Source organism: Acanthochromis polyacanthus, chromosome 15 (genome assembly GCF_021347895.1).
Source record: "Acanthochromis polyacanthus isolate Apoly-LR-REF ecotype Palm Island chromosome 15, KAUST_Apoly_ChrSc, whole genome shotgun sequence".
Classification (NCBI taxonomy): Eukaryota; Metazoa; Chordata; class Actinopteri; family Pomacentridae; genus Acanthochromis; species Acanthochromis polyacanthus.
Window position 1 is genome coordinate 28,603,884 of NC_067127.1, and position 19,823 is coordinate 28,623,706.

At 39.6% G+C, this 19,823-nt stretch overlaps 1 protein-coding gene across 1 annotated transcript in view; it reads right to left on the reverse strand.

Moving 5' to 3' along the window:
- Positions 1 to 2,296: 2,296 nt before the first annotated feature.
- The window catches only part of usp54a (ubiquitin specific peptidase 54a), a 95,283-nt gene continuing 77,756 nt past the window's right edge, over positions 2,297 to 19,823 (reverse strand). The window contains 8 exon segments of the mRNA XM_051959564.1: positions 2,297 to 2,654; positions 2,657 to 2,986; positions 4,502 to 4,730; positions 10,205 to 10,312; positions 10,972 to 11,063; positions 12,005 to 12,807; positions 16,882 to 17,080; positions 19,642 to 19,761. Coding sequence (XP_051815524.1) covers positions 2,413 to 2,654; positions 2,657 to 2,986; positions 4,502 to 4,730; positions 10,205 to 10,312; positions 10,972 to 11,063; positions 12,005 to 12,807; positions 16,882 to 17,080; positions 19,642 to 19,761 — 2,123 coding nt within the window. The 3' untranslated portion in view covers positions 2,297 to 2,412.

A 19,823-nucleotide genomic window follows, 5' to 3' on the forward strand; every position in this document is an offset into this window, starting at 1 on the left:
AGCCCCGGTACGGTATAAGAAGGCTGCACATCCCAAACAAGCGACTAACTCACTTTATAGAAAATCTGATCAGATCTATAGTTGTGTATATTCAGGTTAGGCAGGTAGAATAGTTTAGTTCATCTAAGCACAACTCAGTCTGACAAGCCTACAAAAATAAATAGAGGAGTAAGTGGAGCAGATTTATATTCAAAAACAGCACAGAGGAGCTCGATCTCACGAACCTGCTGTCTGTTCGGCAAAAACCCCAAACCTGAACCCACAACTTCAACTGTTTCCCAGTCAGATGCTGCATTTTTTTGACTGGATACCACAACAGTTCTTAAGGATCGATCACTGTGTTTTCAGTCATAAAATATGTTCAGTTGATCCTAAATTGTGATGCCGTAGTTACATTCAGATCTTATTTGGAATTTCAACTAAAAAAATGAAGCCTAAAAGATCAAATTTTCCAACATGACAGCTGCTTTTGTTGTTTTCTTTCAAGTCTTTCAATCGCAGAAGACTCACTATGACATCTGGCAGCTCGTTCGCAACTCCGTCTCCTTGAAATTACACAAATACAACATTTTCCCAGTTACAAAATTAAAACGCAACTTAAATTCTGGCTGCATGTTAATAAGCAGAAGGAGGTTGGGGTTGGTGGAAGGCTTGCAAAGCTACTTCGATCTGAGGTTTAACCAACAAGATCTCAGGAATAATGTTGGTTTGAGTTTAATGTGAATAAATAAATATGGCTCTCAGGTCCCAGTGAACTAAAGTTTTGGTATATAATTGATTAGTTCTTTTGGAGGCATTGGAAAATGATTTGAACTCCACAGCTGAGAGGGCACTTTATAAGCACACAGAAAATGCTAATAATGAGCCTTTTAAATAATAAAAAAAGTTTTGCAAGCATAAATTGACAGCAGATACTAAATTGGTTGATAGTTGTCATTTAGTTGCTTCAGATCGACAAAAAGCAGCTGGAAAATTCCTAAATATCAATAGAAGATCTAGTATCCTCCTGATAAAACATCCATGAAGTTCTAATTGACCCTGACAGCTTTTCTAATGGAATCTTACACTTCACCTGCGATCAACTGACCAATCAAAACTCATTTGTCAGCAGCTCTGATTCAAACCATTTTTACCTGAACCAGAACACGGTGTCATAACGTAGCAATGTCCATAGCATCCAACGATCAATTTTCCAAACTCACTGGCTAACAGTGACTTAATCTGGTCATTTCCAGGAGACAGAGATGCTTTTAAAAGATTGTTTTCAGCCAATAAATCATACAAGAAAAACCCAAATCACAAATTTACTCCTAAACAAGACAAACAAAAACAACAAATCTATCAAAAAGGAGACGATCTATTGGTAGTTTTGTGTGAAATCTGATGAGCTAATTGGCTAGATCATCACTTGAATAAACATTTCCTTGTTTCATTAACAGAGAAAATCATCCAGTGGGTTTTAATTTTTTCTTTTAGGCTGAAATTATGCTTCAGTGAAGGTCCTCATGAGGATAAGTGTGTTTCTTTTACAGTTGTACAGACATGTCAACCAATCAAGTCTGGGAGCTCTTTGAAGTGAAATTATAATGTTGATAGTCAATTAGTAGTTTCAGTAAGTTTTCATGCAAAATCAGTGCAATAATTACCAAATATTTTCCTCCTAAAAATAGAACATCTGCTAGTTTTCTTTATCAGTTGTGACTGTAAAATGATTTGGTTTTTTTTATTTTTAGCCGAACAAAACAACCCTTGAAGACGTAACTTTCAACTAGAGCCACACTGATAAATATTTAGCTTTAAAAAAAAAATTACTTCTCAGCTGTAAAACCTCAGTTCTGATTAGTTTTGTTCTAACTATTAAATGAAGATATTCAGATTAACATAAAGTCTAATAAATGCAGGTTTGCGGTGGAACAGACACCAGGTCAGCAGCTTCACAGAGACCGGCTGCTTCACTTCCAGCTCTATCCGTCTCAGACTCTGTAATTTTAGTCCATCTGTCTGTCCATCATCTGTCTCTTCTTTTTCATCTGGACTCTGAATGTGCTTAAATCCAGCAGACGTTCAGACGTACATGAATGTAGGAGGTCTACCCTGTCTGCCATGTTTACTGTGGACCAGGCAGGAAGAAACGTGTTGTGGAGCAGCTGATCCTCAGAAATGGAGGTTGGAGGATGAAACTGAAGTCAGATGAAGCTTCTTGACGTCTTTGCCTCTTCGGATGACGCTGCTGCTGACCACCAATCATGAGTTTTACTCCAAAATGACATCATCCACCATCATTGTGACGAGTCGACACCAGAGGATTTAAAGAAATGTTGGCACAATTTAAATACAAAACGAGAATCTTCACTGAGATGATGGATGTGACTTTTGGAATAAGACTCTGTGTTGAGAGAGGGGGGGCCCTGATCAGCTGACCAGGTGAAACCGAGCCACGTAGGCGCCACAGGACGGGCAGTAGGGCCGCGATGGCTCCGCAGAAAGCTGCTGGCAGAGTGAGCAGAGCTGAGGCATCTGTCGAGGCCGAGTAGGCAGCTGGGAGTCGGTCCGCTGGAGGGGCTGGTGGTGTCGGGCGTAGCGGGGATCCCAGGAGGAGCTGGGCTGGATGGTCCGGCGGTCGGCGTCATGGCGCCAGTCGCTCTCAGGGGGATGTCCAGTCGGAGCGGCTGGGTGGGGGCGTCGACAGAGACCCTGAGGTGCTGCAGAGCTGTGAAGCCGGGAAGCGACTGTTGTCGGTGGAGGCGGTTAGCAGAACGGCGAGGGTGGGTCAGGGTGGCGTAGAGACTCTGTGGACCTGGCGAGGGGGTGGGGCCAGATCTGGGTCGGGGCAGGGAGGCGGTGGAGGAGGAGGGAAGCGGCGCTTGGCGAGGAGCTCGAGGCAAAGTGGTGTAACTCAGCGCGACACTGTGGAGGCCTTGACCAGAGAGAGTCTGATGCCGGTCAGGCAGAGCCAGAAACTGCCGCTGGAGCCTCGGACCAGGTCCTGGAGGAGAAACAGTCCATCAGCAACGAAACCCTAAAGTTCAACTGTCAGACACGATGTGAGCTACAGTGGTGGAAAAAAGCTTGTGGACACCTTTAAAATTTCACACAATCTCAAATATTATTATGAAATATTTGTGGGAAACTATTTTTTGTGTTTCAAAAGGTGTGGCTGCATTGGACAGACACAAACAAATAGAAATGATATATTTTTTGGTTATTGTTTACGAGAAAAAATAACAAAGCTAAATTCTACCAAAATGACCAAATACTCAATCTCTCTTAAAAAAAAAAAAAAAAAATCTGTCAATTTTAAGTTTTTAAGGGCATTTTTAGGATTTGTTTACTATCATGGCTGTTACTGTACTCAAAGAAATTGCACTTGAAGACCTAAGAGTGATTTTTAATGCAATATTTCACAAATGTGCATTTGTCCCAAAACCCCCCCCCTCCACCACCACTGTACTTTGTGTGTGTGTGAAGTAATTATTTAGTTTCAGGTGGCCTGATTAGTTAATATGTTCAGAAGAAGGTTCAAAATACCACAAAATAAAATGTTAACAAAAACAAGAACTGAGAGAAAAAGTAAAATCAAGTCAGAATCCATCATTTTTAGAAAGTTCAAGTAATTTTTTAAAAGAAAAGGTTGTCTAAGATCAGATTTTAGCTTCTTCAATGTGAAGATTTTCTGTTTTCTTTAGATTTGGCCATTTTTCCCAGCAGAGCCCTGGAAATATCACACAATTAGTTCAAAGACCATCAGAAAGTGATTTATTGTTTCTAATTTACTCTCAACTCGTGAGCTATTTTGTGATTCAGGACACGGTCTTCTGTTGATGTAATTCTTAGTGTCAGGTGGACTGATTAGTTAAGATTTTCAGGTCAAATGTTCTTGTTCTTTACGAGTTGAGTCAGTTATTACTAAGTATGTGCAAAAACCCAATAAACTTTTCCTCCATACTGGGCACTTTGATCAGTTGTAGTACCTGGTTGTTCCACCAGGTGGAGCCTCTTACTGTTTAATACTGTAGCTGACTTCAAGTGGTGACTAAAGGTATTAGCTGTGACAGTAATTATCAGTATCAGATCTTTTGGTTGTTCTTTTCTTACAATTTTGCCTGACAACAAATGCAAAGAAAGAATCAGTCGTATGTGGTGACACAGATCACTTCAAAATTCTTATAAACATCAAGGCTATTTCTACTTGCTTGTAATCAGTGAGAGAACGGTTTCTGTTTAAACAAGCGTTGATCCAATTTTTGGTCACAGTTGGAGGTTGAAGTGTTTCTAATCTTAATTTTACATTTAGTCCGTTTTTGTCTGATTTTGTCCTTTATTTTGGTGCCGATCAGCAAGTTGCTGGTGAATTTATTTCTGCGTCATGGCTCTAAAACTTCAGGAAAAAATGAAATGACTAAATAAATCAGATAAAATGGTTAAATAAGACATTTGCAGGACTTGTGACACCCCGAAGGAGCAGAGTGGAGGTTGTGGAGGTGAAGGGCCACCAGGTTACCTGTGCGTCCCCAGGAGGAGGGTACTGAGCTGGGGGGCCGTGATGATGTCTGCAGGGTGAGGTGCTGTGGAGGAGGTGCAGGAGCTGAGGGGCCAGGGTGTTGGTGGAGGGAAGGATCTGTGGTGGAGGAGGGGAGGTGCAGAGAGGAGGTGCTGGGGCGACGGAGTAGCGTGAAGGAGGAGGAGGAGTGAAGGTCGGCGTGTCTGAGAGGAGGCCTGGATACAGAGTCCTTCAGGGTGAAGAGGGGAAGTGCAGAACAAAGATGGAAGAAGATGGAGACATAGAGCAGACAGGAAATGAAAAGAATGAAATGTGAAAACATCAAAAGGAGGGAAACAAGTTTTAAAAAAAAGATGGAGGGGAATCAAAGAAAAAAGGTAAAAAAAAATGAAAACATGTTAACAAGATGAAACATATGAAGAAAAACAACAAACATGGATTTAGGTTTTTGTGTGACATATTGATCCTCTTCAGTGTTTGTTAAATTCGCAGATATTTCAATAGAGATTGGTTTGGATTCTTGTCACCTCAAATCATCACATATTTAGATTTTTTTCTCGACCATTTCTGATTTACCTGAAATTTTTATAGCACAAAATGTAGATATTTATGAAGATATCTGTGAAACTTTAGCTTGATACATCAAATACTTTCAAAGATATCTTATTCATTGTTTGTCAACTAATTCACACATATATAGTATTCTATGTTTTGTATTATTGTGACTTCCTGCTACATCTGGTTCAGAAAATATCACTAGTTGACTTCTGCATTATCAGTTTGCGTTAATGAGTTTTTGTTTTTTTTTAAATAGGATTTTTCATGACTGCCTCAATTTTTTTCATATTTCAACTCACCCATAATCAGAGAATATTTAATCTACTTTTCCTTTTTTCCCCCCTTTAAATATCTCGTAAAGTTTGGTTTGGATTCATATTTAGCGTTGTTCCATCTAAAATCATTAAATATTTAGAATTTTTATACCACAAAATATAGATATTTATGAAGATATCTGGTAAAATTTAGACTGATATATCAAATATTTTCCAAGATACATTTTTAAATTGCCTGTCAAGTAATTTTTAGGGTATTTTGCATATATTATTAAGTATTTTATATGTTTTGTTTTATATTATTGTGACTTACAGCTACATGGCTCAGAAAATATCACTAGTTGACTTCTGCATTATCATTTTTTTTTGCTAATTTGGGACTTTTCAAAATGGCTTCAGTTCTTTTTGTCATATTTAAACTCACCAATAATCAGACAATTTTTTTCTTTTACTTGTCCAATACTACAGATATTCTAAATTAATGATGAATTGAGAGATGTTTTTATCTTTAGTAGTTACTGAGATATTGTTGTTCAAACAGCCTCAAATTACAATGAGCAAAAAAAAAGAAAAGACAAAAAATGTAGGTCAACCAGAAATTTAAAATTAAAAAAAAAATCATATAGTTTGAATCTTCAAATTTTCTGAACAATTAAACAATTAACTCTCAGATTTTCCTGAATTGTTTGTGACATTAAATATGGATATTTGTGAAATTTTGTCACATATCAAATAGATAAACAAATACAAAATAGTTAACCTTCGATCAGGTTTTTTATTTGGTGTTTTGTTTTGCACATGAAAATTTGAGTTTTTTTTGAACAACAATATCTCAGGAACTATTAAAGGTAAAAGCCTGAAAATTTCATTGGTATTTCTCATCATGTCATTGATTCAGAATCTACAACAAGTATAATCAAATATTCTGATTATGGTCGAGTTGAAATATGAAAGAAAATGTGAAGCTATCTTGAAAAGTCTTTGAGCACATTAACAAGAAACTGATAATCCATAAGTCAACGAGTAATATTTTGTTAACCACATGTAGCTGCATGACATAATAATAAGAACTGTGCAAAGTAAAAAAAACATGCTAGCAATTTTAAGAAACTGTATCTTGGAAAGTATTTGATGTGGGCCATTCCAGAATTGAAGGACATCTTACAAAATACTAAAACATGCAGTTGTTCTGTAAATTTACTTGTCCTGAGACCAAATCTAAAAAAATTAGGAGAAAAGAATGTTATGTAATGTAAACAATAGTCTCTTCTAAAATGGCATTTGTCTCTTGTCCCACCCTCCTGATGACCAAATTGAATCTCAAATAAAACAGTTAAAATGAAATTTAAATCTCCTTTTTTGGTACTATTTTTTTCATTGATGTCTCTTGTAATTGTGGTCACATTTTTTTAATCAACATAATATTTTAAATAATAATTGTTATGCATGGAATGTGTAACTTATAACAACCCTGTTAGCATAACCTTTTTAACTGGTAGAAGAAGAAAACAGTGAATCACAAGATATGCTGGAATTGACATCATCAGTTTCCCAAAAGAATGGGTGGAGCAAAGTTATGTCCTCTCTTCTATTTTTCATATTTTCATAACATTGTCAGAATTCATTGAATGTCTCACTCTACCTCATATTATCAGGACATGACAAATTATTTTCACTTTTTTCTTTACTATTTTCCATCAGTAAGTTTGTCCTCTTGGTCAGCAGTAAAAGCTAGCTAAAATCTAGCTTTTACTTCTGAGGAAAAGCTAACATTAGCATGGACTAGCAACCCTGTTACTGTGATTAGAGTAGGGTTAGCAAACAACAAATAAAACCATTGATGTGTAAGCTGAGCCAATCAAGCCTTTGATAGTTTATTACCCATTACTGATGAATATGTAGCAGAAAATTGTAAAAGAGAAGGTTTATTTATCAAAAATTTTGAAACCCAATTGTCCTCCAATTTTGGAATGACCGTTATTGATCTAAAATTTCACACTTCCCATTTTAAATAACCACAGCTTACGATACAGTTTCAAGCAAACAGAGTTGAGATTTGAGCTGGAATAAACCAACAGCTGCTCATAAGTCCACTCGTATCTGTGTGACGATCACTGCTCCTGTTTCAGTTTGATATTTATCCACGCCTGACGTGTATGTCAGCGGGGTTACTGCATTCGCTTCGGTATCTGGCTGGCTGGGTAAGTATGTGTGTATGTCCGTTCAGATATCTCTGCAAGTGCTGAAGTCAGGATAATCAAACTTGGCACTGAAGATCGGTCTAAGGTCCCCTGCTCAGTTGTGGAGTTAGAGGTCAGCAGATCAAGGTCAAGGTCACAGGGGTCACTTAGCACATTTCATGTTGAACGATAGGGCCATTGGGCGTGGTTCTGCCATCTACTGAGGGCTCGTCTAGTTCCCCTCTTCGGTTTTCTGGAAGTTTGCTACAGAATCTCTGGCAGTAAAACCCTCGTCAGGATTCCCGGAATCTCCGCTGTCGGTCTGGATCAAGTCGGCTCCACCTCGCAGCAAGCGCTGAGGTTAAAGGCTTAATGGAAGATCTAAACGACTGATAAATGTTTAATGTGGTGGCCTGAGGCGATTCTGGAGGGCTAAATACGAGATGGCTGAACGCCAGCGGCAGAAGTGAGGCTGCTGAGCAGAAACTCTGCTGCTGCTTCAGGATTTCTGCCTGCAGGGGAGCTGATGTTAAAATGACCTGCAGCACGGCTTCCTGTAAGCTAAAACATTTCAGTGTTTTTACAGTGAATCTGAGCTTTTTCCCGTGGCTCAGAGTGAAATTCAGCTTCTGTGTGAAAATGTTCCTGCAGATCTGACCAACAAAATTACTTAGGAGTATTTTATCACCTGTTTTACCAGCAGCAATGATCATTAGATATAACAGAGGACATTTATAGTGCAAAAACGTAAAATGTTTGCAAGTTCAGGCCTGCTAAAATGCAAAGATTAGCAGTTTTTTTTATCGTGAGATATGATAGGAAATGTTAAGTTTCAGACTGATGCAAGGACAAGACAAGAAAACAATCAGCAGGTTACTTTACTCTGTGATGGACATGCTAACACCAACATACAGGTTTGTTAGTCAGTAGACCTGCACCCTGTACACTGATAATAAATGTGGGATTAACGCAACCAAAAATTTAATAAATGTAGGTTTGGAACTATTTATTTTCTTCATTTATAATGTTAAACTTGCATTCTAAGTAAGAGAGAGTCAGAAATACCTCAATGTAGTTTCTTTACTTTGGTTTTTGAAGTATTTTGTGCAATTACATTGAATTGATTTTCCAAGTTTAAGACCAAAAGCTTTTAAGGAGACCTATAGGTAAAGACGTAATGGAGTTTTGTCCAACAGATTTGATTTTAAGGTAAGAACAACTCAGATTTTAAGAAGAATCTTAACTTAACGTGCTTTGTGCAACCTGTAATTTCACCAGTTTTAAAATCCAGTCCAGAACGATGAAATAAATGAATCAATCCTGTTGTTAAAAGACTAAAGATCCTCAAACATGATGGAAAAATTCAAAAACAGCTGGATCATGTTTCATTACTTTGGGTTTCCTGATGGCTCCTGTTTAAATTTACGGTTGATTCAAACACAAAACCTTGTCTTTGTTTTGTTCGTCTTGATAAACTCAGTAAAGAAAAGACATTTTATACTCTCTTGGTTTGCTAATTTTTCTAAACGCTGCCCTTTCTATTTGTTCTTAAAATAAATGCTTCTTGCTCAGGTGTTTCACAATAACAGCCTCTCCATAATTCACATACGTAAAGGCTAAATTTTGTTTCTATGGTTTACTGTTGACACAGTGTGATTCAGCGAAGAGTAGCAGGTGAATCATCATGTGAACACCGGGTGACAGCAGGAGGTTGAACTAAATAGAGTCCCTATATTATCAGAGCATCGACATGACGGGTCCAAAAAATTTTGGTCACGTGATCTATAGACACCATTTTGTTTCCTATTAATGAAAGCGGGGTTTTCCTGTTAACGTTGTTTACACCGCAGAGAGTAATTCTAGGTCAGTTTTTCGCTTCCTAAATACCTGAAAAATGACGGGCTGTTGTGCCTTTGGGTGCGCAAATCGATCAGAGAAGGGATTCCACATGTTTAGATTTCCCAGTAATAGTGAAAGAAGGAAACTGGAAAAATAAAGTCCGGAGAGTGGGATGGTAACCCATGGTGCCAGGTTAGTCCCATGTATGTACTTTCATGTTATGATGTATGGGTGAATGACAGATAGAAAAGTTTGATGTGATTTTAGGCAGTTGTGGTTATTTTGACTTTGACCATTTTCATGCATGGAGATGCACGAACCCCGTTAAACTTAAGCGGCCCGTATGTGCAAACGTATTTTGCTAAATTTACCAAAGCTGCAAACTCGATGATAGAAACATTGTACACCCATGGAAAGCTTAGATTCTCATGAATCCGCCGGTATAAACCACTTTCAGATGTGATTACCACACCGGGTAATATAAACACATTTGTCCAACAAATAACGTAAACAGCAAAACTCACCTTTGAATCCTCATAAACTAGTCACAGATGAAAATATTCCACAAAAAACGGCCATAATCCAACCTTGGACATCCAGACAAAACAAGCCAGTAAAATATTTTGTCCAAAACATGTCTTGAAATCAGTAAACAATCCACAAATAGCTAGCTTTCGTGAATGTGCACCTCGCGTCCCATATTGAGTGAATGGAAACAAAATGGCTTCAAATCCCCAGTTGTCGCTGCTCTGATAATATAGGGACTCTAGAACTAAACAGAGAGGGGATGATAATGATGCCCACATAAACACCTCCAAGGGAGTTAAACTGTGGATCAGAAACAGACTTACACAGCTGCCGAGGTTTTGTGGCCGCGAGCCAATAACTGTGCCGCTGAGACTGTGAGCGATTCGTCGCAGGTTTTCGGCACTGTAGTTCTCGTCCTCAGCTGACGGTGGCTGCATGAAGGACACAGGTGAGCTTGGATTAAATAATTGCTAATGTGCTGCTTGATCATTTTGATTTATTTACATTTAATCAAGCTGCTCATCTGACGAGCAGGAAGTCTGTATTGTACAAAGAGATTTATTAGCTACTTATCAGCTACAAACGTTATATTTTACTTATTGTTTATAAGTGGAAATTGTCTTTCAGTTTCTATTTTTATTGTAGCTGAAGGCATCATGTTGACACTGAACCCCATTTAAATCATCTACACATTTTCTTTCACCACCAAAAAGCATTAACAGTCACAGGATGTGACAATTAAATTGACTTTAAGAACAAAATTGTGTAATAAAAGTAATATTTTCCTGCAGATAAAGTTATTTATGCATTTATGCAGTACAAATAGTATCTCCAGTTGAAGCCATGAACCACTGTTGTGAGATGTTTAGACAAGAAATTATTTAGCTTAAAAAATAGGCAAGTGCAAACCAGCCTGCTGCAGGAAAGAGTTTTTAATGAGCTTCTCACCTGAGTTATAAGAATCTATTTCACAGCTCGTGCTGTTAGATCAGGTGACCGTCGTCCTTCTCTGAGGCGTGTCAGACAAACGCTGAAGCAGCTGTTTAGGTCAATATGAGTAAAATAACGGCGGCAGCTTTATGCGTCATACCTTCTGAGGAGTCGGAGTTCTGTAGGCGAATCTCTCGATCTCAGCTGTTGGTGTTTTGGACCGACCAGAATCTGCCAGCAGCCTCCTCACCCCTAAAGAACCGCACAATAGTATTAATATCAGTGATGCAATACACAATGTTGTAGTAGGTGTAGTATGGGAGCCCGCAATAGCTACAGGTAATGGATAAAATGAAATGACTAAAAATAATAAATCTGCAAAAACTAAAGAGTATGGATAAATGTGCAAAAACTAAAGCTTGTGAATAAAATACGGGAAAAACTGAAGATAATGGATAAAACTGTAAAAACTGAAAGCAATGGATTAAATTGCAATAGCTAAAGATAATGTGTAAAGGTTGTGATGACAAAAAATAAAAAAGCTGTTATACCTACAGATTATGAAAACATTTGCAATAATTAAAGATAATGTAAAAAAAACTTTAAAAACTTAAAACAATGAATAACATTGCAATAACTAAAAAAAGGATAAAGTTGCAATAACGAAAGAGTATGAATAAAATACAGAAAAACTAAAGATAATGGATAAATACGGGAAAAACTGAAGACAATGGATAAAACTGTAAAAACTGAAAGCAGTGGATTAAATTGTGACAACTAAAGATTATGGATAAAGGCTGTAATGACTAAAAATAATAAAGTTAAAGTTAAATAAAGTTAAATACGGAAAAACTAAAGATAATGGATAAAATCTGGAAAAACTAAAGATAATGGATAAGTTGGCAAAACTAAAGATTATGGATACAACTGTAAAAACGTAAAACAATAGATAATGTTACAATAACTAAAAATAAGATACAGTTGCAATAATTAAAGAGTACGGATAAAATACAGAAAAATTAAAGATAATGGATAAAATACGGAAAAACTAAAGATTATGGATAAAATTATTAAAACTGTAAACAATGGATAATGTTGCAATAACTAAAAATAAGAACGTTGCAATAAAGATAATGTAATACATCTGAAATATCTAAAGGTTATGTGCAAAGATAAATACTGAGAATCATCACCTGGCTTGCTGCCAGCTGGCTGAGGACTGACTCTGTGGCTGCCCCGGTGCATGCTGGGAGCCAGCAGGCTGGCCTGGTACAGAGAGTCCAGCTCTGAAAGCTCCTTGCTAGGCAGCGCCTCCCCTCCTTCACCTCTCGTTGCACTCTGGGAGCCGTAGTACCTGTTGACGTTCTCGGCCCAGCACTCCACGGGGAGGGCGGCTCTGTAGTCCTGGACGGGAGGCAGGGGGGAGGTCTGGATCACAGGGGGGGCGGGAGAGGGGGAGTCTGGGGGTAAGTAAAGGGGGGAACTGACTGGTTGATTAGGAGAATCAACAACATCAGGTTGGTCCAGGTGTAAGCAGGACCAGTTCCTGGTTGGGTAGGTAACAGGGGGTGGGGCTAATATTGGGCAAGTGCTCACATCTGGGGGCGTGGCCTGTGGCTGTATGGTGTAATATGGCTCCTGCTTCATCAGACTGACAGGTGATGGGATTTGGGCGTATGCTCTGGGGACAGGCTTGGCTTGTGCTTGGATGAAGACAGGTGGAGTGGGTGGGGCCAAGTCTCCCAGGGAGGTGTCCACACACAGAGAGGGTAAGGAGTCGCTGCTGCTGAGGGGCTTCCCAGTGCGAGAGCAGGGCCCCCCGGTCCTGCTGTCCTCCCTGGGTGAATCTGTAGGGGCCACAGCACTAGAGGCGGAGCTCGAAGTGAGAGGGGGGGGCTTAACAAGGCAGGTGGAGAGAGGCGGGGCCTGCTGGTCCTGACTGGCAGCTGATTGGTAGCCCTGTTTCTCAGTCAGAAGTATTCGGAGAGGCTTTTCACTGCAGAGACAGAGAGAGAAGGTGATTGTTAGTGAAAGGTTAGGGAAAGGTTAGGTTAAAGTTAAGGGAGCATTAAGGTAAGGTTGGATGAAGGGTATGAGTAAGTCAGAGTAAGGTAAGGGGTATTTTAAGTTAAGGACAGTTAAGGTAAAGGGAAAAAGTAGTATGCTACGGTTGTAGTTAAGTTTCCAAGAAATGAATTTATGAAATTAAGTCAATTGTGTCCTCTGAAGTGATGGAAACATGACTCTGTGTGTGTGTGTGTGTGTGTGTGTGTGTGTGTGTGTGTGTGTGTGTGTGTGTGTGTGTGTGCTTGTGTGTTTGTGTGTGTGCGTGCGTGCGTGCGTGCATTTGTTGGCCTGCAGTATGTTATGAACAGATGGTGTCATCCAAGAGCTCTGGCTGAACACAGGGCTGGTTGAGTGCGTTTGTGAGGATGTTTTCTGGGGAGTGTCGACAGTCTCTCACCACGGATAACATCTCTCCCCAAACCAACACTGAAGACCTGCCAGAGTGCCTCTAGAGGTTGCAGTGTTCATTACAGTCAGAATATCAAACTGTTTGTGGGTGTGAATAAGTGGAATTAGCATTATAAGTACGCATGCACGGTGCTGGGTCAATAAGTTCCGGGTCAGAGTTCAAAGCTACCCACCGTGTCAACAAAGCCCAATAAAGCTTTGCTGTCAGCCCTATTCGCACGGGAGGAGGTCGGTGATCTTAATCCCGTGTGAATGCGCCATGTCGGTAATTAGTAAAGTAATAATTCCCCAGCAAATTACCTACTATATTTCGCCCAACACCGACGTCCTGGGATAATACTAGTCCCGTGAGAATCTGCATCTCAGTGATTGGGGGTATCTTTGTTGTTGTTGGTTATTAATTACCCATCTTTTTCTACATCTTTTTCAGTTGAATTATGGAGGCTGCGGTGGAAATTACTGACAGCATTTTAGGAGCAAATGTAGGAGTAGGCCGATACATAACAGGCCTATGAGCATACACTTAAACGGCGAAATTAAATCATCAAGAAGAGGGAAATTTGGAAGGATATTGAGATAGATGGCATGCGTAGCAGTGTGCGTTAAGCATATCTTTCAACAGGCTGAATCCAAAAGCGCTGACAGCCCGACAGCGCTGCCCGCTGTTCTCAAGTCATGCTGCTGCTTTGACATGTTTACTGTTGCCATGGCAACTGCATACTATGTTAAAAGTGATCATTTTAACCTGAACCACAAGCTTTCCATGAACCTAACCTAGTTTTTTTGTGCCTAAACCTAATGAAACAATAGCAATGGTGCTGTTACAACATAGGTTTTTAATGTATTTAAAGTTTAGTCACGCGACTGGTGTCTGTTTTTTTCCGAGTAGCGGCCGACCACTTTGCACCATAGACTGTGTATATATACAGAATATAGACTCTGTGTGTTGTCTGTGTGTGTGTGTGTGTGTGTGTGTGTGTGTGTGTGTGTGTATGTATATATATAAACACACTGACAGTCAATAGAAACTTTGAAGTAGAAATGTACGCAGAATTCTACTTGTAGGGGAGTTGTAATTATTAATTGTAGATTTACTGATGATCTAGTGCCCTGGTAGTTGAGATAATGATGAGTTGTCATTTTGTCATGATTCATTGCACATGGGTTGGTCACTTTGCAAAAGTGAACCAAATACACACCAAGCAATACTCAGTGAGTATCTGCACAATTTGAGAATGGGTTTTGAAGGCCTACATAAAGGCCCAAAAAAGGCCACCATTGTTAGTCCAGTGAACAGCATTATGCCGCGTCTATCACATGAACAACGTCTCCGGGCACTGGGTATGGTGGAGGCCGGTTTGAGCTACAGTGATGTAGCCAGGCGTATGGGCTGTTCCCAACCCACAATCAGAAGCCTGGTCCAAAGCATGCGCCGATGGATTGCTGCCTGCATCGAAGCAAATGGAGGCCATACTCGGTATTGACTGTTGTGACTTTGTGTTTGGCAGGTGCCGTTTTCTTTTGTGAAATTCTTTATTTTGAAATCATTCTTGAAACTTTAGATTTTTGTTTCTGTATGCCAATATGCTAAACAAATGATTCATATGAAAAAATCCAGTTTCGGGCTTCAAAATAAAAATTATGTTGAAAAATATGGTCTCAAAGTTTTTAATGACTGTCAGTGTGTGCATATATATATATATATATATATATATATATATATATACACACATATATATACATATATATATACATATATATATATATATATATAGTCTATTCTTTGCACATGGACGCGATGACAGCAGATCTGACATCATATCCTGGCTGTAATGTCAGTAAATTCGAGTAAAATACAGACTTCGCTTATCCCGTGCGAATGCACTTAAAGAAACACAGACGTCCTGGGGTAACTTACAAACCACCAGAAGTTCCCAGGTAGTACTAATCCCGTGTGAATAGTACATAAGCCAGGGGTGTCAAACTCAGTTCCTGGAGGGCCACTATCCTGCATGTTTTAGATGTTTCCCTCTTCCAACACACCTGATTCAAATGATCAGCTTATCATCAAGCTCAGCAGAAGCCTGATAACGAGCCTGATCATTTGAATCAGCTGTGTTGGAAGAGGGAAACATCTAAAACATGCAGGATAGTGGCCCTCCAGGAATGGATCTTGACACCCCTGACATAAGGGATCTGGAATTGTCATCTGACAGCCGTCAATATCAATCCGAAGCAGAGACTTGTAGTCAATATTGACAGCCTCCTGTTCCTGCTCTTTTGTTAATATTATTGGGGCATTTTGAAATGACAATGCCCAAGCAAGGGCCACGAGTTCTTTTTTTTCTCTTCCCGGTAACACTGTATCCCTGTTTCTTACAAAAATCTTTCTAAACATCGACTTTACAACGCTCAAAGTATTCAATATCTGTATCACGTTCGGCCATGTTTACAGATCTGAGGTGACCTGACCTTTGACTTGGACCGGCATGCTTTGCGCGCTGCGAGATGCTGAATCCGCTTATTCAGGCATGTTTTCTTCTATTTAGCTTCACAAAGCTGAATAACTAACTGGTCACATGAAGTTGGCTATCATTTAGTGAAATTAACTCAGGGTTTCTCAGCATTGGCACCTGATGACCAGTCACAAATATGGACAGGTATAGAACAAACTATAATCCTAAACCCAGATGTGGAATTCCAAAATATGATACAGACTAAAACCAACAGAGCTTCTGCAGTCAAAGCATAATTGAAAGATGACAAAAAATAGACAATTATCAATATCATAGACTTTAGTCACATAAAATTACTATTGTGAGGCCTGTGTTTCTAGTGTAGTAAATCTAAACAGTTTTAAACAACAGCTGATCATCGACTGGTCAATTTAGAAGTAACCTAATTGCTGTAGATATGTACTCACTTCCACTGAATATTGTAATACTGCCCTGTTATTACTCGACTAAGGAACTTGGCCGAGCTATGTGACGATCGGCGTACGTTTGTCTGTCTGTTATTCTGTCTGTGCACAACATGACTCAAAAATGGAATAACGGATTTCAATGACATTTTCAGGGAAAGTCAGAAATGACACAAGGACTACATCATTAGATTCTGACAGTGATGCGGCTTATAGCCAGGATCCACGGATTTGTTAAAGATTTCTGTATCATTGCGAGATAGCGGCACGCCATCACTCTAACCATGACTAGAAGTAAACACTATTTCAGCTGCCTGCTGACGATCACATGATTGCGATCCTACTACCAATCTACTGCTGTGGATTTAATGGGACTTATCCGTCGGAAATCATACAACGACTGAGCAGCCTTGGTGGAGTACTGAGTTTTATGAGTGCTTTTCTTGTTAAAACTGGTTAGCATTTGGTTCAGAACGCATTATAACTTGAAACTCAAAATTCAGGATTTGACTTATAAAATAATGACTCACACAATGACATGTGAAAAGCAACACAACTCATCTCAAAGAATCAACAGAATCTTAATTACACTGACTGAGCATCTCCTGGCAGCTAAAACATCTCCACCACGATCTGCTACATGACCTCTGATTGGCTGAGCAGACTGCGGGGTACCTGGGCTGTTCCTGTAGCTGCCGCCTCTCCTCCTGCTGTTGCTCTGGTTGATGCAGTTGCTGTCTGCCTGCCTCTGAGTCCTGCTGTTGCTGCAGTTGCAGTTGCATGCGTTGTTGCAGGCTGCGTGCTCTCCTCATGCAGCGCTGCAGCCGGCTGTGGCTATTAGCTCCACCCTCAGCTGCTGCCGGCCGCAATTTGGCTGCAGCCGGGTCACATGTCAACAGAAAATATACAACAGAAAGGAAAAAAAAACACAACATATGAGGAAAAACAAAACAAAGGATGCAGAAAATAACTTGTTATGGTGATTCCATGCAAAAATCTTACAAAGTAAATGTACAGAGAAAATAAAGCATCAGACTGCGATGGTGATGTGGTGTGTGACAATGTGTTTGAAATGACCGGAAACTCAGGTTTGATTCTCGATGATGAAATGGTGAAATTATATTCAGACAAAATGTTAAATTCACACAACTGGAATCATACAACAAACAAGCTGTCAAGCTAAGGGATGGCTTTGCTGCTCGTCTCCATCAGCGATAACACTGTACACTAAGTTAACAAGTGACGTCTGTGACTAGGGAGACGTTACTAAAGCAATCAGGGTGAACACAGAGCTCCAGGTTCTGATGTTCAGATGCGATGATGAAGATAAAATGTCAGAAGCTAGACTTGAAGTGTTTGTTGTAAGCATCCATCCACACAAGTCTAGACTCGATATCAGCCTCCTCACCTACCTAATGAAGTAGCTCAGATCAAGGGTTCTCTGCAGTTTCAGCTCCATGGGCCATATTTACATTGTTTATTTGGGACATTGAAAGATATTTTTACACACATCAGATCTGTGATCTCCTAGAATGAAACTGGAGCTCTCAAAAATTTTATTTTTTGTCACTTTAGCAAGTAAATTCAAGGAGCGATCCATAAAAACTGTAGTTCCTTGAATGTTGACTTCAGACTGGTTTGTCAGTCCCCATGGACCTCCAGTGTTCAGAGGCGATTTTTATGTAACTGACCCAATTAAAGATTATTAAGGCTTAAAGTTATGCATAACTAAGGAAAGGTTGCTTTGGGTGATATCATAGTCAGTGCTTGTTTGTTGTTGCTTCACTTCGTTAGACTTTTAGCTTGTTTCTCCATTAGCCTGTTTGCTTGACACCTTTAGATTATTAATCTAAGCCTATGGCTACCCCGTTAGCTTGTTACCCTCTTGGCTTGTTAGTGTGCTAGCTTGTTGATCCATTAGCTTGTAAGTCTGTTCAATTCTGGGTTTTCTTAATTTGTTCGTGTGCTTGCTAGCTACATATTAGCTTGTTAGTTCACTAGTTTGCTAGCTCATTTATTTGTTAGCCAGTTAACTTGTTAGTTGGTTGGCTTGTTATTCTGCTAGCTAATACAGAGTTAGATTGTTACACTAGTTGCCTGTTAGCTTCTTATTCCGTTAGCTTGATTCTCTGTTAACCTGTTAGTCCACTAGCCAGGTAGCTTGTTGTTCTGTACCCCGCTAGGCTGATATACTGTTAGCCTATTATTCCGTTAGGCTGTTAGCTTTTTTACCCTGTTAGCATGATATTCTGTTAGCCTTCTACCTTTGCATTTTAATAGCCTGTTAGCTTGTTGTTTCACCAGCTGTTAGTTTATTACTCTACCGTATTAGGGTTGTTAACATGTTACCCTGTTAGCTTACTGTTCTGTAGCCTTTTAGCTTTATATTTTGCTAGCCTGTTAGCTTGTTACTTCAGTAGACTTTTAGCTTTATATTTTGTTACTCTGTTAACTTGTTGTTCTGTAGCCTTTTGGGTTTATATTTTGTTAGCCTGATAGATTGCTAGTCTGATAGCAGCTTGTTAGAAGATAAGAGGAGTCACCACACTGAACTTACCTCTTCATCATAGGTGATGTCACAGAGATCTCTTTTGATATCAACTACCTAGTTAGCCTACTGCTAACTTATCACTCTCTTTAACTTTTTCAGTCGTTTAGCATGCATGCCCGTACACTACCAATGATCCATCAGGTGAGACAACAGTAATGCGTATTAATGCTTCACCGTTTATTGTTTTTTGGAATTTGAAGGAGCTTTTAAACCCAGAAATGACCAATACATCACACTTTTCTACTGGATAAAAGCTTAGATGTTGTAGTGTCTGTGTTTCTGCCTGTTTTTTAATTGGCAAATTAAAAATTCACATAAAAACAGGTTCAGTGACGTCAACGTGTCCACAGATGTTACTGAACAAATAATTACTACTGATAGAAATAGATTAAAGTGGTGCCAAAATAAAGTAACAGAACTATCTTTTATAATGAAAACAAGAGAAAGTGACACCGGTCTGGAGGAGACAATGTTTTGAGGCTCGACTCCAGTTTGATTTAGATTTTGTCTTTTATTGCCTCTTTAGTTATTTATTTCTTTTTCTGGTCTTGTAATTTTTTTAAATCAGCTATTTGATTTTTGTGGGACGTAGTGAACAGCTGACGAGAAGTGCAGTTATTGTGTGATAGTGTGATCATAAGATTTCGAAATGTTACGAGAGGAGTGTGTGTGTGTGTGTGTGTGTGTGTGTGTGTGTGTGTGTGTGTGTGTGTGTGTGTGTGTGTGTGTGTGTGTGTGTGTGTGTGTGTGAGAGAGAGTTTGAATCTCAGTTTGGTTGCTATTAGCAACCAGAGTGAGTGTGCGTTGACCTTGTTTGGTGTTTATTTGCTTAGCGGGTGAGTAATGCTAAGGGGGTGGAGTCAGGAGCAATGTGAGGAGCTTACAGACAGATTCGTTGACGGCTGACAGCGCGGCAGCGACTTCACCCGCCTGCTCCAGACGCACCGATTGGTCCAGCAGAAGCTCCGCCTCCAACACACACCGCTCGAAGCTGTCGCCTTTTCCTGCATGGTACACACACACACACACACACACACACACACACACACACACACACACACACACA